This window comes from Rattus norvegicus, chromosome 6 (genome assembly GCF_036323735.1).
Source record: "Rattus norvegicus strain BN/NHsdMcwi chromosome 6, GRCr8, whole genome shotgun sequence".
NCBI classification, from domain to species: Eukaryota; Metazoa; Chordata; class Mammalia; order Rodentia; family Muridae; genus Rattus; species Rattus norvegicus.
In genome coordinates this window covers 25,800,210-25,823,935 of record NC_086024.1, presented here as the reverse complement: position 1 = coordinate 25,823,935, position 23,726 = coordinate 25,800,210, and the positions used below count along the sequence as shown (strand labels likewise).

Genomic DNA, 23,726 nt, shown 5'->3' with positions numbered 1-23,726 from the left:
TAAGTTGGAGGCCAGCTTGAGTATCAACAAGACCCCATTCCCAAACCAAATTTAACAAGCAAATAAATAAACAAGCAGAGGGCTAAAGATGTAGTTTAGTGGTGAAGACTGTAAAATATGGGAGGATTGCCTATGTTCTATCCGCAGTGCCAATAACAGTGGCGTTTGCTTATATTTTGACTCACAGCCCTTGCTGTGATCCCTACTTATCTTCCTAGCTTTATACCTCCTAAGATCTCATGTGCCAACAACATTAGGCTGCTTGCGGTTGTCACTGGTCACTTGCCTGGCTGTCACTTGCTCCTTCCGCTGTGTTTAATCTTTCCTGGGCATAACACTTAGTCTACAGCAAGTGATCAGTAGATGCTGTTGAATTGTTTAATGTCAACATATCAGATGTTGACAATACAGAGCCCCAAAGCACCTGCTTGCTGTTTATTCTAATGAGAACAATAAGTGTGCCTGAGCCACATTGATTTTCCAGTCTGGCACAAAGAACATCACCCTGACAGAAGGGGTGTTGTCTATTATTTTGATAGGCTCAACAGCTACTATGTTTTTGTCTTCTAATCATTGTTTAAGAGATATTAACTAGAGAGACGACTCCATGATTAAAAGCACTGGCTGTTCTTCTAGAGGACACAGGCTCAATTCTCAGTACCCACGTGGTGATTCACAATGATCTGTAACTCTGGTTATAAGGTTTTGACACTCCCTTATGGCTTCTCAGGGCACCTGGTATCTATATCATGCACAGACATGCGTGGAAGCAAAATACCCATATATATGAAATAATAAATAATAAATGTCTTTAAAGATATAGTAACTGAGTGCTTACTCTATGCACTTCTCCTCAAAGAATATTGTGTAGCATTTCAGAGATGAGTCTACCTTGTGTCCAGTCTCTGGTTGTGCTGTTTCCTCTACTTGGGCTTCTTCCCATCCCCATCATTTGTTCATTATTTGGATCTAGATTCACATGACATTTTTCTAGCATACCCCCGCATGGATGAATCTACTGATTCTTCCCGTGTTTCTATTGAGCCCTCCCTTTAATCTCCACCATCCTCTGAAGCTTGTGGGGTTTTCCTACTAATTTTCCCAGATGTGACTCTAACTTCTATGAAAGGGGAGCTAGGCCTACCTGTCTCAAGATTATGCTCCCATATAGGGTCCCTGAGGACCTGGCCTGTGAGCATAAGCTAAGACATACCTCTCGATCAACTGAATGGAGTCTGGTGGGAGAGACTGCAAGAGCCCTGTTGACAGAATGAGTTGGGAAGTAGAACTTCATTTGATACTGTATACCTAAAATTAGCAACTGTGGCCTGGCCAATTTCTAGTCAACATTTCTGATGGAAATGATGACCATGTTGATTAAAGATTTCCATTCCCCTTTTCTTTACAGTACTGTATCTTTTTATAAGTGAAACTCAGGTTATTGGGTTTATAAATCTGTCTACGGACAAAGTGGGATGGAAAAGTTAGGCAATATTTTGAAACTTCAAGATCCCCTCCCTGAAAAAAAAGAAACCTAGGTATACAAGTGAATCCAAGATTTCTTCGCCTCCTGGATGGGTTGGAGGATTGCTCGCATTTTTTGAAACATGGTAAGGATTCTCATGGTATGCTTCTGAAAGCTGGTGTTTATGCGAGTTAAGGTAGCTGGGCTATGAACATTCCAGAGTCAAGTCGGGTGCTTTGCCGACTGAGGAGGTCACCAGTGAAACACGTTAGGAGCAGAAAGGCAAATGGTACTCTAGGACAAAGTCAAATGACTAAGTTGCCTTTCTTTGGATGGATTTGTGTTAAACACATATATTGACTTTGCTTTAATTATATAGATTTAAGAATAGACAAAAGAAACATTCAGCAAGGTTGCACTGTGGACAACAGCATAAGAAGACAGGAGAATCGGTCATTAGTTATTGGACCAATTGGTTTCACCTAAATGACCAATGTGCCCTAATTAATATTCATTTGTGCCCTACAGTCTAAAGTCTCTTGTTAATTTAGGCTGAAATGCATTTTCAGACATGTAAGTATGTTTTTAAAACCTTAAATTTCAAATCTAAGTTTTGACTGCCAGAGTGCTGTGCTTCTAGTTTCTCCTTGAGAGGTGTAGCCAAGTGGTAGTGGTGCACACCTTAATGTCAGCACTCAGGAGGCAGAGGCAGGTGGATCTCATGAGTTTGAGGCCAACCTGGACCACAGAGTGAGTTTCAGACCAGCCAAAGCTACACAAAGAAACCCTATCTCAAAAAAATAAAACAAACCAAAATATACAGGTGTAGAGCTTTGGGTCATTTGTGTGTTATGTTGGCACTCGAGGACAATGCTAGATAGTCAAAGGGCTCCCAGTGTGCTCCCAGTGAGACACAAAACTGTTCCTTAAAACTACATTTGGAGTTTAGAACCTTGTACTCATTTTTCTGTCCAGACCAAATTGTGCAGCACTGCCTTCAGGGGTTCTTCCCTGGGAAGAATGAGGTTGAGGGCTCACTGGAGAGCAACTCTGTTTCTAGCAGCCAAGGCTAGCCTTGGCACAGCTGGTAAAGTGCTGTCAGGAGAGAGGCACATGCCTTACTTGATCTGTGCTTCCTTTTCCAGATGTGAACGAATGTGAACTGCTCAGTGGTGTATGTGGGGAGGCTTTCTGTGAAAATGTGGAAGGGTCCTTCCTGTGCGTGTGTGCCGATGAGAACCAGGAGTACAGCCCCATGACTGGGCAGTGTCGCTCCCGGGCTACTGAAGGTAGGTCCCAGTGGTATTGTGCAGGGATTGGAGGGTGTCCTGGGATGGGGCTGACCCATGCTTAGTCTTCATATTCTGGAGGTGAGACAGGACAGATCCTAACACAATCCTACCTCTGGGGGTGTCTTAGTTAGGGTTATAATTTCTGTGATGAGATGTCATGAACAAAGCAACTTGGGGAGAAGATGGCTTATTTCAGCTTATACTTTCAGGTAACAATCCATCACTGAGGGAAGTCAGGACAAGCAGGAACCCAGAGACAGAAGGCGATGGAAGGATGCTGCTTACTTTCTTACCCCCCATAGCTTTCTTGGCCTTATTTCTTATAGAACCCAGGACCACCAGGCCAGGGGTGGCCCTACTCTCAATTGGCTAGACCATCAGCCCTCATTTACTAGTTAGAAAATGCCCTGCAGGCTTGCCTACGTAGACTGACCCCATGGAGGTATTTTATTAACTAAGGCTCCATCCTCACAGATATTTCAGCTCAAGCCAAGTTGACACTAAACTATTGAGCACATGTCACTGCCATGTCTTATTCTTTACCAGTAAAATAAGGGGACAGGTGATGACATTTTGGGTTAAATGGCCTCTAGTGTTCTTTCCAACCCAGCAACACTATGTGTAAAGAATTCAAAATGGTGAGGACATTTGCTGAGGATTGCCAAAGACCTAGAAAGCTATCAGCTTGCATTTAACATGGCTCGGTCTCACCAAGTTGCATAACCCTTCTTTCTTGGCCCTCGGGAAAACTTACCCTGATGCTTCTCTAAATTAAAAAGCAACATATGGGTCTCTCAGGGTCTACAAAGGAATCTTGAAGGTTTTTCCAGAAGTTGGCTTAGAGAGTTACCATATTTACATTTGTTTAAAATTTGATTTCTTTTTTTAAATGTTGTCACTTACCCATATTGAAGTGGAAAATTGACAGCCTTCCAGATAAATTAATCACCCATCACAGCCTACAACATAAAGCCCAAATCCATGAGGAGTGCTGCAGGTGTTTTATGGCCAATGTCTTGAGCATCTTCTTTGTAGTGTCTTCTAAGGTCTCCATCAGAAAAATATTATGACAACTATTTAGCCATGCTTTTTAAATGCAAGGTCTGCAGATAATTCTCTCAGTACCTTGCACCCAAGCAAGGATATATATGCCCATCACCACTGTATACCTATTAATACCGTACCATCTTTATCTCTCAGGGTCATCCACCATGCTATAGGCTTAACGGGTTCCTAGTCTCCTAGGTGAAACCCCTTCCGTGGACCCCTCCCACCTCACTTCCATCTTTTCGCACAAATACAGAGACTATTATACTTTAATTTGGGGCTTTAAAAAATGCCTCATATTTCTAAAACTAAATTCAGATGTCATTTCTGCCAGGCAGCCTTCTCTGACAGCCTTGTCCAACCTGTTGTTTGCATTGTGAGTTAGGGTGAATAATGCCCAGCCATAGACTCTCTGGTCCGTTGTGCACAGCTTACTGCTGGGTCACCCCATCACACTGATCTCTGAGTAGAACTTCTGGTGGTGTACGCCTGTGGTGCCAACCCTTAGGAGGCTAAGACAGGAGGACCTCAAGTTTGAGGCCAGCCTCTGCTACCTAGAAGACATCCTGCGACACAGAAACAGAACAGAGAATGAATAGAAAGTGTGCTGGTTTGTTTTCTTAAATGATTTAATCTGCGCTTTGCTTTCCAGACTCCATATTTATCGTTCACATCTAAGCGTACCTCCTTTTGGGGGCTCTTACTCCACATTTCCTGTTGTCAGTGACTTGTGGAATTCTCCATAGCCCTCTCCTGAATTCTACTTTCAAAAAAAAATTACACCTTTCTCCTCATTCTGAAAGTTCTTGAGTGAGAAAACTAGGGAAACCCTGTGTCCGCAGCTCTGCATGTGCATCTCAGCGTGTGCATCTCCTGTGTCTGTATCTCTTAAGTTCCATTTTCCCCACATCATGAAATACTCTCAAAAGTATGAGGAGTTTTAAAAACAAGAATGTCTGGCATCATTTTCAAACTAGAGAAGAGGATTGGGTTTCCTGGGTCATTCGTTGGAAGTTCTTTACTGAACATTGCCACTCTGCAGAGCTTGATAAATAAAATCCTTTCAGGACTATAAGCAAGTGTGGCATTGCCAACTCTACGCATGCTCCTCTGCCACGTTACCCTTTGGCCGTTGTGATCAGTTCTCTTTAAGGGGTATGGAGAAGGGTGGCTCTTGAAGTCTTTTAGAATCGTCACTGTGTGTGAGCAGTTTGGAGGCAAAGAGCCCATGAAGACCCTCAGAATATACTGTAAATACAAGGGAAAGCGAATGCAGAGAGCCATTTCCACATTAAATAAACGAAGTAAATCATTTAGATCCTCTCGCCCCATCCACAGACTCTAGGATCACACACGTGTAGGAAAGACCAAAGAATGAAACAGCCTTTATACGTGAACATGCACGCCTTCATCAGATAAGCCAAAAGAGCGGTCCCGAGCAGAGCAGCCACTTCCGGTACAGAGCACAGGGTCATACTCATGCCATAGGAGGCTGCACAGATGACCACACTAGCAAACGTTGCCTATGCCCTCTCCTCGTTTATATGAGAATAAAGAAAAAAGAAAAGCAGAAGAAACCCAAGAAACTCGATATACAAAGGTAGAATATCCCAAAGAGGTGGACACTCGGTGCCAAGCTGGGTTTTCGCCTCAGCAGGCGACGGCGCCTTTGCTTGCCTCAGCCTGCGATTACTGTGTGTCTCACAGCAGGCGAGGGTGCCTTTGCTTGCCTCAGCCTGCGATTACTGTGTGTCTCACAGCAGGCGATGGTGCCTTTGCTTGCCTCAGCCTGCGATTACTGTGTGTCTCACATGAAATGGCTTTAGTCACACTTCAGAACAGAGCCACCTGAGGCTTGGGGTGTGTTCAGGGGCAGAACCCCTGCCTAGCATGCATGGGGTCCTGCAGATCCCTGCCACCAAAGCCAAACAGAAAGACACATCAGTGTAAAAATGTCAAAACCATGGTGATGTCTTTGCTACCACCATACACACTATGAAGATGTGCAGACTGATTTTCATACACTAATGATAACAAATACGAAGGGGATAAGTCAAATCCCAAAACACCAGAGGTGGCGTAATGTTTCTTAGAAGGCGGTGGCATGCCACGGGACATGGGCACTGTTACTGAAAAAGTCTGTAAGAAAAAGAGCTGCCATGAGCTTCTCTCCTCACACTTCTCATAGCCATTGATTTGACCACAGAAGATTGCTTTCCAATGGAATCTGTCTACATGTGGCAACAGTGGTCTAAACTCACAGGAATTTTATTTTCAAAAGCCGCCTTATGTGTATGTATGTATATGTATAAGTATATGTATGTGTGTACATAAATATATACACATGCATATACTTATACATATACACACACACGCACACGCACATATACATACATATACACATGCATGCATGCGCACACACACACATACACACACACACACAAACACACACACAAACACACACACACACACACACACACACACACACACACACACACACACACAAACTGATCAGAGATGTTTACTCCAATGGAAAAATGCCCCAGGAAGTTGACTGCTTGGAGGTCAGGAAGATGAGGATGTTGTACTTTTTCCCAGAATGACCTTTGTGGACCAGTTTTTACAGAAGAATTTGCGTTTCCATCCAAATGGAGGAAGGCTTGCCTGACGCTTCATTTCAGCTGTGTAAACACTGAACTCACAAACAGTTTGGAAAGAAAATAAGTGCAGGATTTGGGGGGGAAGCTGAATAATACAATTGTATTGTTGATCTGTTCTCTTATGTAATAGTCTCTGTGCCTCCCTCCAGTGCAAGGCAAGACACAATGATAATTTTATGTCTTTGCTTCTGTGATGTAGCTGTAACTTAAAACACAAAACAATGTTCACTATATATACAAATATAAATTACATATGCATGTATATACATATAATTTGCCATGCTTTGCTCTTAAATGAAATCTGCTTTTCTTATTATCAACACTGGGGATCTCCTATATAATATTACGTTTTACTAAATGTAATCAGTCATACTCTAACTTCGCACATAAGGAAAATATTACTGATTTTTCTTTTAGACACAAACTAAAAAGCAAACTTCATTTATGAAATTGTTGCTTTCCTGCTTTATAGTTTTAATACATTGCTTAATAGCTCCCATTTTTAGGCTTGCTAAATAAAGTAAGTCAATAAAACTGAATAGTAACATTGAAATGTATTGAAAATATTGTGAGAAACATTTGTAAATTTTCCTATAATGTTTCTGGCATTGATTTAATAATGATTTAAAATAGGTATTCTTGCTTTCCCCTAATAATGCTGTTCCTAAAGCATGGAGCCCTTCTAACCAAGATGTCTTCTGTCAAAACAGGCAATATTGAAGTCTATCGTGAGCATGTGTGTGAAGTGAGGTAGTGGGTTTACCCAGCGCTCTTGCGCTCTCTCTCTCTCTCTCTCTCTCTCTCTCTCTCTCTCTCTCTCTCTCTCTCTCTCTCCCTCCCTCCCTCCCCCTCCCTCCCTCCCTCCCTCTCCCTCCCTCCCTCCCTCTCTGTCTCTCTGTCTCTCTCTCTCTCTCTCTCTCTCTTTCTCTCTCTCCCTCCTCTCTTGAATGCGCATGCACACACACACACACACACACACACACAATTTGAAACCACTTCATAACTGGCACATAGGAATCTGCATTTTGTTCTTCTAGACTCTTGGTCTTGTTTGAAGTAACACCCACTGTCCACACTAGTTTAAAGTCCAAGCCCAAAAGTCTGTCATCAGATAAAGTTCTAGAAAGATCTTTGGTATTCTTGTTGGCACTCTACCAGGAGAGTAGCATGGATTTTGAAGGCCGGTTTTGAGTCATTGCTTGTTTCATAAGAGGAAGGCAGGCAGTTGGCATCAGGCAAGATCCTGATGGCATTTTATGAACTCTTGATTTAGAAGTGGCCTTAAACTGCTGTGTATATCATTGGAGTTCATGGTTAACTTGGCTCTGACAAAACCAGCACATAGGAAACAATTGTGAAAATAACTCATTAAATGTCCCTTATATCATGACCTACCAACTTCAAACGTGTTTAAGACTTTTGGTTTCTTAGCCTCCTCCTCACTGGTCAGTATTCTCTTTTGTGGTTTCTTTGAACCTAATATTCAGAAATGGAAGGGTTTTAATGAAAACATTTGCATTGACAATATGCTAAGTAACCATGATAGCCATTGTTAGTTCTTATTTTGTGCAGTATAAAATAAAAACTACTAAAATTGATTAAATAAAACAGGGCCACAGTCAGTCATTTAGACTCTATGGAAGAAATTGTGTTACTCTCTAAGCCCTGTCACAATATACTGATCAGGGATACATAGACAAATCTGATCATGTTATTTTTATATTTATTTTCTGAAAATGAGTAGACCTCATTTTTATCATTTACAGTCTTTCCTACCACCCTGTAGGTGTATTGTCATAGAGAAAATGAATCTGTTAGCCTATGTTTTCCTTCAGGACTCATATAAGCGGAATCTGAACCCAGACTTGCGATCTTATACTGCAAACTTTGCTGCAGCTCACAGCTTCCTCCTAGTTATATATTTGCAGCATCTAACTAGGTTTTCTGTGATAAAGGTTGTTTTAGGTTAATTTTCTATGTATCTTCTCCTGTGCTTGGGGTGTGGTTGATCCCCATAACTGCAGAAGGGTTAATTATTACGTGTGGCCCCAGATCTCTCATCCCAGGTTGGGGAAAATTTCAGTGATTTAAGTAGGTGTTACAGCTCTGTAAAGAATGGCCCTGGGTTGGCAAAGAAGCAGATATGGAAACTGTGCTCACAGCCAAATTTACAAGAAAAAAGTAATTGGTTAACGTAAAAGGAAATGGGTTTGACAGATTTACACTCTAGGGTGTATTAGAAACCTACCAAAATTCAGGACTCAAGTGAGTTTTTGTCTTAAAGTGGGAGAATCTGACTCTGTGGAAAATAGTCTAGTGTCAAGGACATGTAAGGGACATGTGCCCTTCATCTCAGTCCTGTCATGTGTTTCTATTTTATGGTCTCACCAATACTTTTTCTCTGTACTCTTTAGATTCAGGTGTGGATCGTCAGCCCAAAGAAGAAAAGAAGGAGTGTTATTATAATCTCAATGATGCCAGTCTCTGTGATAACGTGCTGGCCCCCAACGTCACCAAACAAGAGTGCTGCTGTACATCGGGCGCCGGCTGGGGAGACAATTGTGAGATCTTCCCTTGCCCAGTCCAGGGGACTGGTAAGATCCACTAACTGGCACGTCCATACTGCCTGGTCACTCTGTGTTCATGAACCTGGGGGTGTCTTTTAGTTATAGCTTTGAAGTCCAGAAGTAGCATCAACTGTCTTCTTCGTGACTCAAATTAGTCTGTCCTTTGGTAAACTCCACTCAAGCTGAACCTTTGCCCTCATCCCATCTCCACATGAATTCTAAAATTCTGTCTGTCATAGGATATACTAGTACAGTCAGGCTCTGTAGATGCCATGGAAGATAATTCAGATTTATTCTGTTTAAAATAAGAGCCATCTTGTTTATTTGTTTGTTTATTTTTATGTGTATGTGTAAGTGTGTGTGTGTGTGTGTGTGTGTGTGTGTGAGAGAGAGAGAGAGAGAGAGAGAGAGAGAGAGAGAGAGAGACTGAGACTCATATATGCAGCTAAATGTGCCCATGTGTGTACTTGGAACCAGATATCCTCTCCATCACTTTGTGCCTATTCTTTTTGAGGCAGAGTCTCTCCCTGAACCTTGGATTCAAGTTTTCTCAGCTAGGCTAGAAGACAACACCTCCTTGGAGATGGAGTTATAGACATAGGTAGAACACCTAGCTTGCTATGTGGGTGCTGGGATCCGAATTTCTGACCCCCTGATTAAGGAGCACTCTTACGTGACGAGCCATCTCGTAGCTCTCCAGATTCATCTTGTTTTGTACTGAGGACAGCATTACTGATCAATACAACTTACGTGTGTAAGCCAAACTTTTGCTTCATGATCTCTTACTAAACCTTCCAAACACTAACTATCACAGTAGGCTAAAGAGCAGATATGGAATAAAACCTGGGTGAAGTGGGAGATTTAAATATATATATATAGAGAGAGATAGATAGATAGATATAGATATAGATATATAGATAGATATAGACATAGATATAGATATAGATAGATATAGATAGATATAGATGATATAGATAGATATAGATATAGATATAGATATAGATATAGATATAGATATAGATATAGATATAGATATAGATATAGATATAGATATAGATATAGATATAGATATAGATATGGTAAGTGGCCAAGCATGGTGGTGCACACCTTTAATTCAAATACCCAGGAGGTAGAGTCAGGCAGATCTCTGTGAGTTCAAGGCTAGCTTGGACTACCTAAAAAAATCATACTCTAGCCAGTACTACACATTAAGACCCCATCTTGAAAAGCAGACAAATGAACAAACGATTCAACTTCTGAAGTCCCTGGACGTCTTCTCACCTAAGCCATGCTTTTGAGACTGGTCCTTATTGCTTGAGCGTTTTACAGTTTCTGAACTTGAAAAGGTGAAGCTGGATTAAAAACCTGCACTCGGGGAAATGTGGAATCTTCGCTTCCTTTTCAACTCATTGTTTTATTTGGTTTTGTCTCTCTTAAAATCAGCTGAGTTCTCGGAAATGTGCCCTAGAGGAAAAGGTTTTGTCCCTGCTGGAGAATCCTCTTACGAAACCGGTGGTGAGAACTACAAAGGTCAGAGTCAAATGCACATGAGTTTCCAACACGTGTCAGTCACTCTGGTGGGAGCCTGGTTTGGGTTACAATTGGTAGAGTTCTCTTGGGCCATGGAAACTGGTGCCTGAGGCTTTTATTCTACCCCTGGAACGAGGTCTTTGTGGCTGCTGGACAAACCTGTGATTTGGGGTCAGAAGAATGGAGCCTTCATGACCTTGAGGGGTCAGTTAACCTTCTGAGTTTCCAACTGCTCATCTTTGAAACAGCAATGTTTTCAGAAGCACAGTGAGCTTTCAGTGATATGTGCCTAACTGCTTACCACAAGATGCTACAGTCAGGACTTAATGCTCTGAATTGTATAAACCATGGACATGTACGTTTGATTAGCATATCGCCCTTTATGATTAGCTAGGAAGCTAAGCTTCTTGCTTTTTTAATAGCCTTTCCTACTCCTCCTACAATATTTCGCTAGTGGCTGCACGTTCATGATGAAGATTGGAAAATGAGAAAACAGAAGTAGCTGTTTTATGTCTCTAGTGCTGCTTTGTAGTGAATGTTTACCCCAATGAATATTTATATATATATATATATATATATATATAAACATTTTCTCATTAGCTGACTTTTGACAGTCCCATATTACACACACACACACACACACACACACACACACACACACATATATATATGGTGGTTTTTTTCCATTATAGTTCAATATTGAAACTGGAAAGTGGCTGGAAAGAGACTGTGAAAGCTGTTTTATTATCCATCCTTTTTTGGCAAGCCAGTGTTTGAATGGTATAGACTAATTCAGTAGCTGGATAAGAAATTCCATTTGTGTTTTTAAAATATTTCTATGATTTAGTCCAACTGGATTAGGAGACTTGGTCTGCAGTATGTGTTGAATGGTTTTCAAGCTCATAAAAATCACATACTCTATTTTTGCAGAAATGTAGTTAAATTTCACTTCTTGTTATGAACCTTGATTTTGCTATAAGGCCATCCTCTCTTATCGATAAGACCTGGTTCCTTCCCTAACTAACAGTTCTGTGATTGGCGGAAGATGGACTCACACGTACTGCCACGTGTTCTGTGCTTGGTTCTGCCGTTTTCCAATTGTGTAGACTTGAGCCGGTCTTTCACAGAGCTGGCAATCTTCAAAAGGAGAACTGGATGATCTGATCTCTGAACTGCTTGAATAGATAACCCCAGAGTGTCCCAAATCCTTTATATAGATTATCTTACTCATCCTTTGGATCTGAGTAAACTGGTGGGTCTAGTTATAGCTGAATGATCCTAGAGACATCTGTGATGGCCAAGAGGTAATTTCTATGGGGGAAGCAGATCTGCCAATCTCCTTCTTACTTGCAATTCCATGGGTTTAGCTCCCTCCCCAGGAAAGAATTCTTCGTGCTCCTCAAATTATTCTTGGCAGTTTTGTACATCACAGCTAGGAAATATGGCAGCATTTGTCACAGAAAGAAAGTCCCATTTCACAAAGGCTATGCTAGAGCAGGTTCTGAGAGTCACTATGGAATCCACAAATGAGCTCATCAAGCATGAGGTGGCACTAGGACCACATGTGATCATGCCTCTGTGTCTGCCAATTGGGCCTAATTATAAATAATTTTATATTCTATATCTGTAAGATTCTTTTGAACACAGTAATATCCAACCTGAAACCAGATACCAGTTAGGTTCTTTTTAACTGAAAAATCAAAACATACTCCTGTTTCTATTTCTCAATTGTCTCCCCATAGATGCTGACGAATGCCTGCTGTTTGGAGAGGAAATCTGCAAAAACGGTTACTGTTTGAACACTCAGCCTGGGTATGAATGCTACTGCAAGGAAGGGACATACTACGATCCTGTCAAATTACAGTGTTTTGGTAAGCTTTAAAAGAGTATAGTAAGGTCTGCCTGGAAAGTGCACAGAAAAAAAGCCAAGTAATGCTATGTAGTAAAAATGGTGTAATTTAAGTCCAAGTCACGTCTGAATCTAAATGATGTCGTTAAAGGATACATAGGTGTCTTGTGGCTATCTTTCTTGAGCAAGATTTGAGAAGTAAAAACCTTTCATCCTTGTATTTCAATGGATGTCAGGCAAAGAATTAATATTCGTTGTAGAATAAAAATCCGACCAAGGTCACCGATAAGACTGCAGTGTTCTTTTGGTCTGTAAAACCTCCTGTTTCAACAGTCAGTTCATGTGAGCAGAGGACATTTTTAAGTACTCATGCAGACTTTCATGCTTAAGCTGAAAACCATGTTCTCTAGGAGGAAAAACATAAGGAAATAATTTTTAAAGTATTGAAAAAAAGGCATTTTATCTTAAGTTTTTCTAAGCGTGTCCCACTTCTCTATATTTTCTTTCCATATTTAATAAGAGCAGCAGCAACAACATGACTTTTTCTCAGTTACTCTGTCTTTCCAGTCACAGGGTCTCCTCTGGATGGTAATGTGTAGTTCGTTCAAAAGTGGCAGCTCTTGATATCTGGACTGAATCTAGCAGCATGTTAACTTTGATGACGGAATAAAGCACAAATGATTGCTGATTTTCTTTTGTAATTTTCTCTTCTCTTAAGATATGGATGAATGCCAAGACCCTAACAGTTGTATCGATGGCCAGTGTGTTAATACAGAGGGCTCTTACAACTGCTTTTGCACCCACCCAATGGTCCTGGATGCCTCTGAGAAGAGATGTGTGCAGCCAACTGAATCAAATGGTACGTTTAGATATGAGATACAAATGTCTATCCAGACAAATGCTCAAGGTTGTCATTTTAGTTAAAATGGGAATTACTCAAAAATAGGGACGCTAGTTCCTTCGATATCTTAAAGAAGTTAAGAGCTACTAAGAGAAATAAATCCGGTGCATGTGGATAATGTATAGATTTAATACTTGCCACGTACATTGGGATAGAGGAGTAGAGCGTGTGGCAGGGCTGTCCACCTGATGGTTCAACACACTTAAACTTCAGAGGAGGATGTGTGGTCAAGAAAAAAAGAACTATGTTTGCCCAAGGTGCCAGACATGGATAAATATGGACAGGACAGAATGTGGAGCTCATTAAACGGAGAGAACCCTGAAATCCATGGGTGGGAACCCTCACTAATCTCTGAGCATGTGCCATGCCATTGATTATTGGTATAATTATCATATTTAGGAAATTCTACCAAAGGTGAAAGTTTAGAATTAAAGATGCTGAAGGGTGAAGTGTTATTGGTCCAGGGTTTGGTTATCCATGGGAAACCATGGATGTAGAAATAAGTGGTGGAAGTCATCAGGGTCTGAAGAATGAGAAGCCCATGAAGGAATAGCAAAGTAATAGGCCTCTTATATAGTGAGAGAAAGTTCTGAAGGCAAGCATTCAGCCAGGACACCACAAGCAGGCCGAATATCTGCTGATGGAACGACATTCAGCTGGAGATGACACGGACAACGTGATCTGTGGAAAGAGCAGGCTGGATTCAGACTTGGAAGCCGCTCATAGACGTAGGGATGGAAACTTTGAAGCTTGCTGGCTTCCACCACGGTATTGACGGAATTGGAACAACAGTGCAATTGTCATGGAACCATGTCTTTCCCTTTCAGAACAAATAGAAGAAACCGATGTCTATCAAGATCTGTGCTGGGAGCATCTGAGTGAGGAGTACGTGTGTAGCCGTCCTCTTGTAGGCAAGCAGACGACATACACAGAGTGCTGCTGTTTGTACGGGGAGGCATGGGGCATGCAGTGTGCTCTCTGCCCCATGAAGGACTCAGGTGAGCTGCTGTCCAGTTTATTATGCAAGTGGCCTACGGCACGTCTTCTTCATCGCCTTGGTGTTTTTCTCATGTAGCCTTTCTCCTTGCATCTTATTTCATCACAGGTGTGTGTGTGTGTGTGTGTGTGTGTGTGTGTGTGTGTGTGTGTGTGTGTGTGTTAGAATTCATATTTCAAATATTTCATATTTTATTCTTACCCAGCATTCAGTTATTCCAGTTTTTAAATTAGAGAGGGAAAAATGGCATCGAGACTATAAAATATTAATGTAGGTAGAAGTTCAGGCATTGATGTCACTCAGACTTCATATGAAAGAGACCAGCGGACTCTAATCCAAAAATTCAAAAAGTTCAGATTTGTAGAGCACTTCAGATTTGGGGATTAAAGATACCCAATTGGCAAAGGCTGTCCAAAGATCTCCAAGTTTGAAAAACTACTTAGTCACTGTTTCCTTATTGTGAAGAGACACCATCATCAAGAAAGTATTTTATTGGGGTTTTGCTTATAGTTCCAGAGGGTTCGTCTATGACCATCATGACAGGAAGCAGACAGGCAAGGTACTTGAGTAGTAGCTGAGAGCATTACATCCTATAGGCAACGGACACAGAGAGAGACACTGGGTCTGACATAGGCTTTTGAAAATTCAATCCCCACACCCAGTAACATACTTCCTCGAACAAGGCCACACCTCCTAATCCTTCCCAAATAGTTCCACTAACTGGGAAACAAGCATTCAAACACATGAGTCTGTGGGAGACCATTTTTATCCAAACCACCACCACAACAAACCTTGAAATATTTCTGGTCCCAGGCCTTTTGAATAGGGATGTTCCAGTTGCTAAAGAAAGCTGGCTTGTTGGGTAAAAACCCTTGCTGACAAGCCTGACTACCTGAATTCAGTCTCCAAACTCCACAGTGTGGAAGGAGAGAACACACTCCCGTACCTGGTCCTCTGACATCCACACATGTGATATGCTACGCGTGCCTACAGACTTATATACAAATAAATAAATGCCAAAAGTTTAAGAAGGGATTAGAAAAAGAATAGAGGGAATGAGTGCATCTATTTTTTCCGTTTTGAGTGTGAACACCACCTGTTCATTCTCCTGGTACTGAAATATGTCTAGGTGCTGTGTTTTCTGGCCAGCTACTTGGTGGCTGCAAGGTTGTATGATAAGGGTTTGTTTCTTTTCTGATCACCCAAGCCACTTCTTATTTAAAGGAAGGTACGTGTTTCATTTATCATTTTCTCCAATGGGCTTGTTAAAGCTAAAAACCCAGCCTGCTGGAGCAAGACAAACGCATTGGTAACCAGGACATATTCTCAGAGTAGCAAGGAGGGGAGGGATTGCTTCAAGAGGGGAAAGGCATTAATTTTTAGTTAATTCAATTATTGGAATCTGTCTTTCAAGCTACTTCATAAAGGTAACATTCTGGGTTAGAAATAACTTCAAGTCAGCGTAGCATGGAAAAGAAAATAATTTGAAATGCCACAAAAAGCAAACAGCTAAAGTAACAGACTGGAGAGGCCGAGTCAGGAGTGATAGCCACTTGGAACTAGGGAGGCTGAGTCGGAAGCAGTGGCCACTGAGAGCTGGGAAGGTCGGGTTCTGGGGTTGGACCTGGCCCATTGCTCGTGACTAGCTCATGGGGTTGTGGGGAGGGCAGAAAAACGTGTGATTACAGAAGACAGTGCTTTAGGCCCTGGAGAACAATGCCACAGGGAGACAAGAATGAAATCAGTATAGAGGAAAATGCAACCTGGCCTGGGTCTCCTCAGTGTGCTTCAGCTCCTCCTGTCTCCTTGTTCTTCTGCAGTGTTTTTCGCTTAAAAATAGTAATTAATAATTCCAAAAATTAAGACAACCAGTGAAGTTATATCTTCCTTTACCTGCCCTTGTCATATTTAAATCCCACTCCCTAAAGAGGCTCACTCTTGACCTTTGATCTTTGGGCCTCATCGGCTGTTTATTATACATCCATTTATTAAAGATTATGTTAGTCGCTGATGCATATTTAGAGTAATATTTAAAACCGAACTCAATACCACCGGTCTGAGCAACATTTGGTTTTTTGCTGTCTATGTGAATGCATCTGAAACCAGGTTCACCTCCTCAGCAATGGCATTTTAAAAGGCCACAAGCCACACTTTGTAGATTTTAACACCACCTCTCTTAAATGCATATTTAAGATAGTGGTTGGTGGTGTTTTAGGACGGAGGGGAGTTGGGCAGAACCTGTTCTGACTATGCAGCCTGCTTTATTTATCCCTGCTTCCTGCTTGCTATTCTAATTGTTCCTTCATAGCCTTTCTCAGCCCAGCCCTGACTTCTCCATTGTAAACAATGCTATAGTGAACCTTTGTGTACGGACTGATAGGACTTCCCAGGGACAAAACTCCCACAAGTCATAACACTGGGCCGGGGACCACATTCACTTTTATCTGACACCATTACTTCCACTAATGTGACGTTGGAAAATTTATACACAGGGTACTAGTCACCATGCCACCACAGACATGCTATAGCTTTGAAGTTGTTCTTTGACTCTGGGGAATGCTTTCACGTTGAGAATGGAGCCTTGGATAAAACACAAACTCTACTCCTAAACCACACATGAAGTCCCTAAAGAGTTCTTCCTATCATGTGGGTAAATATATATTATATATACATTTCCCTTGTTTCTGGGGATCTGAAGGTCTTACACTGACAGGTGACTTGTGTTTATCTTGTTGCTGCTTTTGGGTTTGTGTCTCCTTGCTCATTTGTAGGTGTGAGATGCGTAATTTGCTTGCAGCCCTCGCCCTTTGGACTACGCTGTGCTTGTAGGCATGGATGCTCTATGGGGAGTGCTTGTGGAGAGCCACATTTTATTCTGTCTCGAGCCTGATTCTGTAATGCTATATTTACTACCTGTGACTGGCGAGTCAAGCACTTTGGGTAATCATATGTAACTGACTGGGTTTTCAAAAGAGATATTCAAATCAGGACTGGAGAGGTAGATCAATGACCGAGAGAGAGCACTTGCTGATATTCCAGAGGACTCAGAGTTGGGTTTTCAGCACCATGTCAGGTGCTCACGACTATCTGTAACCCTAGGTCCAGAAGATCTGATACTCTTGCCTCTGCGGGCACCTTCACATACATCACACATGCACACGCACAGACATACACACTAGATTCAAGTCAAAGGTGTTTTCTACTGTAACTAAAACCGAAGGCTCTTATAAGATGTAGTTACCTGGGGCTGGGGATTTAGCTCAGTGGTAGAGCACTTACCTAGGAAGCGCAAGGCCCTGGGTTCGGTCCCCAGCTCCGAAAAAAAAGAACCAAAAAAAAAAAAAAAAGATGTAGTTACCTAACACCTGAACATGAATCGACCAATGTAGGAATAATTGTTATACACGTTTCTCTCCTACACTGCTGCTCCATAAAGACCAAGCCAGTGAGGCAGGAGTCTCATCTGAACTCCAGCCTGGGTTCTGAGGTTGTAGGGATGAGAGTACAGGATTCTGCATTTTGACGAGCCCTGGGAAACATGCCTCCTCTGTAGGTCCAACAGCGAATGAGGTCCTTGAGACACTAAGCAGCATCTGAGGATGCCCAAACCTGCTCCCATGATGAATGATAGTCACTAGCATTTCAGAGGAACCAAAGAATGTGTGAGCTTTTAAACTGCATGTTCAGAATTCTGTCTGAGCCCTTTAAACACACGATTTCTGCATGTCCAGACGATTGTGAAGGGCAGCATTGTCCTTTGTTCATTCAAACGCCGGATTAGCCCCAGCCTGCCAACACTGAACCTTCCAGTTTCTGAAGGAGGGCTGCACTGTTTTGGGGAACGATCCGTTACTGATGGAAACAGTGCTGGGAGAATTTGAAGAATACATCGCAGTGTCTGCCATCAGCTTTGAGCACTGAAGCGCAGTGTAAAATACAGCTCTGGCTCAGAACAGGCCTTCACACTTCTGGTCCAATAGGTCAAGGCATTAATTCCTGCTCAAGCAGCAAGTCTGGGAATACTGGCAGGTGGAGGCTGCAGGAGTGGCCATTCCATGTGGCTCTCAGACGTTAGATGCTGCCTTTTGTGTTGGTACTGCATGGGGGAGGAATGACGGGAGAGTGAAGATAGTAGAAGACCCTCACATGAGAAGAACTATGTTCTTGTGTAATTTTGTTCACCTTCGGGGGCCACTCTGGATTCGATGGCCGTCCCCAGCTAGTTAAAGGGGCCAAATGTCAGGCCCAGAGGAAAGCCCATGATTATTGGTGGTAAGGTGAAGGGGCTGTGTCAGTGGTGTGGTTGGCCTGTGCTAACAACCTCTGGCTTCTAGAACTCCACAGGCCTCCCTGCCTGTTCCCACCCTACCTCCTCCTCCTCCTCCTCTCACTTTCAAAACACCTTCTCTACCCGCTCTTAAAATGTCAGTAGCTGAGGTTCCTCTGGGAGAACCTCAATATTTGATCTGTTCGCCCTCACGTTAAGTGAGAGTCTGAAAGGCGAGGCTGTTAAGAAAACCAGTTCAAACCAAATAAGCCACATATCCATATTTCAGATGAGAGAGTGGGGCAGACATGGTTTGCACCCTGGGAAGCGTCCATGCCATGCTAGAAGGAACTCATAGTTATCAGAATGTGGGATCTTTGATTAGAAATTTCCTGCTTGGTTTTCATGGGTCTCAGTGCCAGGAATTGTTGAAAGGCATCTGGTTCTCCAGTTATCTTAGGTACACAGCCACTGCCTCCTGCTGGAAGAGATGTGGCTGAGGCTGAGGAGGGTAGCTTGCATTGTCAAGCCCTGCTCATGGGCAGAGTCAGATCTAAGCATCCTGCCTCTAGACTCTGTTGGAACTGGTTCTGTGTGGCCCGAGTCCTCACTCCCCAAGAACTCAAAGTGCATTCGAAATGCACAGTATTTTTTTTTAAAACATGAAAGTGACAAAGTGGAGAATTAAAGCTGAAACCTTTCCGTGCTCTCATGTGGTATGCTAATGCAGGCAGTGGGACATCGTTTTAGAGTTAGCACTTAGGCTTGCAAATCAAGAAGTTAGATGCTGCCGTTAGATCAAAGCAGTGTCAGCTGGTCCTCCCTCACATGCTAGCAGGCCCAATGGATCATATATATCCAGTTGGCTAATGGGTTAAAGCCAATAATTCTCCCCAAGTAAAGTATAAACTTAACGTTTTTGGAAAAAATGTAACCATATATATGTATATATATATATATATATATGTAACCATATATATATATATGTAATCTTTCTGTAAGCAATGAAAGATAGACACATTTGTACAATAGATTTTATAGTACCCAGGAATTGTAGTGTTTATAATTATACTATTTAAAAATTTTTAATCCTGATGAGTAAATCATTCAGAAAGCCATGCTGTAAGGTAACTGAGTAAAGCCTTGATAGAGTCCTCCCTTCTAAAATGTATGCATTTCAGGAGCTTACCTAATTGGGATAACTGCTGTGTTGGAAGAGTGCCCCCTGTTGGTAGTCTGTTGGACTACAACATGCATCCTCCTTGGAAACATTCTTGAGAGCTTTGGTATTATTGGTCAGAGTGGCGTTCACTTTGATCTTTTGCTAATGTCTCAGTGGAAACGGCAGTGGCAAAAAAGGAATACATTTCAATCATCTTTTAATAATGATCAACATATTAGAATTATTGTCCTTCTATATCGCAACTAAACAATCTGAAGAGACAAATGCATATCAATACTGGAGTCACCAAGTCTCTTTTGGGGAGCTCATCCTGTGCTTGAGTGATAGAACACAAAACATAATAAGGAGAAATGGAGTCGACTGTGTATGGAGCTGATTGATGAGCTGTGATACATCTATCCAGTGGAAAATACTCTGCAGGCATTTCCCAACTGCAACACACCTACAGAGTCTGATAGGGAACACGGCTGAAGCCATTTCCTGAACTTTTATTATATTTACTTATCGTGTGTGTGTGTGTGTGTGCGCATGCGCGCGTGTGCAAGTGTACGAGTGTACTCACGTTTTCATGTTCCGTAGTGGCATGTGTGTTGAGAGCCTGTGGGTCTGGGTCAACAGGCTCGTCAGAAAACATCTTTACCCACTGAGCCATCTTGCCATCTGTGTGCTATATTCTAGAAAAAGGCATAAAACAACTAGAGTAAACTGCCCTTCGCATAATAAATTCAAAGAAAGAACATGCATAGCTATGTCGATGGCTTCTTATAAATCTATATCCTTTTCATTAATTGAATTTCTTTTTACTATATGTATACAGTATATAATCATCTCATTTAATATAAATAGAAATGTCTATCTGAGACTTGAACTCAGGAAGCAGGGAATAGGTATAATTATGTCATCTCTGTTTCCCCATGTGAGTGTTAAATGAATGGCTATTAAATAAGAAGAGAGCCATGAAGTGAATATACGTGAGAATCCATGACAGTATTACCTAATGCCTCCTTTTTAGGTGGACACTACCTGAAAGAGAGGATTTTCATTACAAATTATTAAGTTATATAAGTTCTTCATGTGCCTGCCCCTTAACACGAATGTGCCTCTTGTGGTTGACAAGAAGAGAGATACGTCTTCTGAGATACAAATCTAAATTGTACATCATTTTCCTGTTTCACTTTCAACTGAAACCTAAACTTTAAATTTAAATGTATTATACATTTCTTTTTTCGCTTTGTTATTTACTAAATATATCCTCTAGAGTAGGCCAAAATGTTTGTGACACATTCACAATTTGTGTTTGGAATGTAAGACAGAATTGTGAAGTAGGGTGTTTTCATTCCCAAATATGTCTGCTAAATACACACATGATATTTTTGCTATGCCAGAATGTTGTAAATATCCCAATTGCTAATATAGCACAACGTTTTTTCATAATTTTATCCAAGTAAAAGAATTTGGACTCTGCCTTGGAGATGATTGAGCCAGTGAGTTCCACATCTACGTGTGGCTCTCCCACGTTCTCAAAGACCTCAGTGTAAGCTGTTGTCTAACAACCTTGAGGTGAGAAGGAAGACAGACATTTGACTTGCCGGCGACACTTGAGAAAATATTGTAACTGGGCAATAGTTGTAAAAAGCCTTTCAGCATTCATGGTGTGAAGGCTTTTCCAAGAAATATGTTTCCAGAGAATGTTAATAATAACTTTGGAACATCCCACTTGGGAAGCACAGGAGAGGGCCACCGCCTTTACTTAGGCGACCCAGAATCCCACTCTGGTTTGGCGATCGGTTCTACTCATTGCTCTAGACACATGCTTTCAAATCTCCTGTATCTAAAATTAAGGGCTCTCAGGGAACTTATAATAATTGAATCCTGCCTTAGTGTGAAAGCACACATCCTTTTGGTCACAGATTCCGTACACTACGTTCAAGGAAAGTAACTGTGAGCCAAATAGAGTGGGGGATGGCTAAACTAGAAAGCTTGTGTAAGCCTTCTCAGCTGAGTTGGAAGTATTCCACTGGAAGTATTCCACGAAGGCAGGGGTTCACTTCAGTGGAGCTGAATTTTGGTGTCCATGGAAATTATATGCTGTGTGGAATTGCTGACCTGTAATTTTCACTGTTCCTCACTGAAAGATTATTATATTTATTTAGAAAACTAAACATCATCCCTCCCAAAGAACAAAATAGGTTTCTTTTTACAATGGGATGGTTGTGAAAAAACATTCAATAGTGAATTATGGCTATACATCTGTTGGATGCTGTCTCTTCCAGTGTAGAATAGCAGTATCAATATCTGCCTCAAGGGGGCGCTCGGGCGTTAGCTGTGCTACTGCCTGGGTTCTAGGATAGTAAATACCCCTATGGTAAGTGGTTCTTATTAAATCCCATTCTAGAAAATAAGTCGAGCTCATGATGGTTCTGTATGGGTACCTTGTCATACAGTGCTGGCACCTCTTTGAATGGAGGTGAGCATCCAAACCAGTACCAGATTCAAGGGTGTTTACGAAGAACCGTTAAGGATGCCAGAGTGTTTAGGAACTAGTATGGCCCCAATAGCTCTCTACACGATGATCAAGAAGCTTCTCACATGCTCCACGGGCTTCTCTACCAGTGTAACTCGAGAACTGTGAGGGAGGCTTTATGCCTGGAGAGGACCAGCTAATTATGGCTTTTGAGTGAACATTTAACGTATTTGATCTACAAAATATAAAACCGAGACTGTAAGTGATTAGATTGAATACGTACAGCGTGTCATCCTAAACTAATTTCCTAGAAAATGCATTTTTGTATTCTTTCTTCTTGTTTCTGTCTTGAGGAAGGAATTATATGTCCTGCTCTATATAAGTCCCAACAATGTCATAAACTCTTCAGTCTTCCCTTACGAATTCTGTCCACTTGATTTTCTCATAAATACCTCATGAAAAGGTAGCCCACAACTCCTAACATTTTTAATATTTAAGCAGCCTTATTAATATCAGAGGTCAAGCTTAAATACAGGGATGGAAGATGTAGCGCAGTTGATAGAGTACATGCCTACCAAGCATAAGACCCTGGACTCAATCCCTAGCACCAAATAAACCCAACAGATGCACTCCTGTGACCTGAACACTAGGAGTATAAAGACAGGAGGATCAGGAGTTCAAAGTACTCCTCATCCTACGTAGCAAGTTCAAGGCAGCCTGGTCTAGAGGCCCTATCGCAGGAACAAACAAGTAATTTGAATTTCTTTGTATATTTAGATACTGTTTACTCACTTATTCAAATTATTTTTACTCTTTTTCAACCTAAGGTCCTAATCCTAAAAGCAAATACATTTCAAACTGAAATCCCAAAGTTTGCCTGTGAGACACCCTATTCCATAGTCCTTTTAAACACAGCAGACACCCATAGTAACCAGGGGCAGGAAGGAGCACTTCACTCTAAAAAATGGATTAATACACTGGCCTTATTATATTTGTAGTCTGTGGAATTACCACTTTAGGTCACCCGAGGTTACTGGGTGGAGAAATTCAAGATTGGTCCCGGGGAATTATTGGAGAATCAAGAGCCAAGACACGAGGCAAGCATGCTCTCCCCAGCCGCATGTGTCCCCAGCCTCCGTGTAAATAGGGTCTTGTGGCTGTCATGTGCACGGATTTTTATAATTAGCCCTCTACTGAGACAGAGAGCTCTAGGTATTAATAGGACAGAACCACCCCTATCCAGCTGCTTGTGGTCTCCCTCAGGAACCAGGTCTTATCTTGAGCCTCCCTACCATGCTGGAGCTTCCCAGTGGACAATGCTTGTGTGGTTCCTGTCTCTGAAATGGGAAAGGAATAGTGGACCTGGGAAAGTGGCTAGATCAATGGTTCTCAACCTTCTTAATGCTGCAACCTTTAATACAATCCCTCATGTTATGGTGACCCCACAACTATAAAATTATTTTCGTTGCTACTTTGTAACTTTGCCACTGTTATGAACCATAAG

The 23,726-nt window shown here is 41.8% G+C and overlaps 1 protein-coding gene across 10 annotated transcripts in view; it reads left to right on the top strand.

Annotated features, from left to right (window-relative positions):
* Ltbp1 (latent transforming growth factor beta binding protein 1) overlaps positions 1-23,726 on the top strand; it is a 395,722-nt gene that overhangs the window by 353,411 nt on the left and 18,585 nt on the right. For all 10 annotated transcript variants that reach the window (XM_063262385.1, XM_063262388.1, XM_063262387.1 and 7 more), the window contains 6 exons: positions 2,611-2,754; positions 8,879-9,058; positions 10,475-10,561; positions 12,304-12,432; positions 13,129-13,269; positions 14,139-14,309. In XM_063262385.1, the coding sequence (XP_063118455.1) occupies positions 2,611-2,754; positions 8,879-9,058; positions 10,475-10,561; positions 12,304-12,432; positions 13,129-13,269; positions 14,139-14,309 (852 nt within the window). The remainder of the gene's footprint in view (positions 1-2,610; positions 2,755-8,878; positions 9,059-10,474; positions 10,562-12,303; positions 12,433-13,128; positions 13,270-14,138; positions 14,310-23,726) is intronic.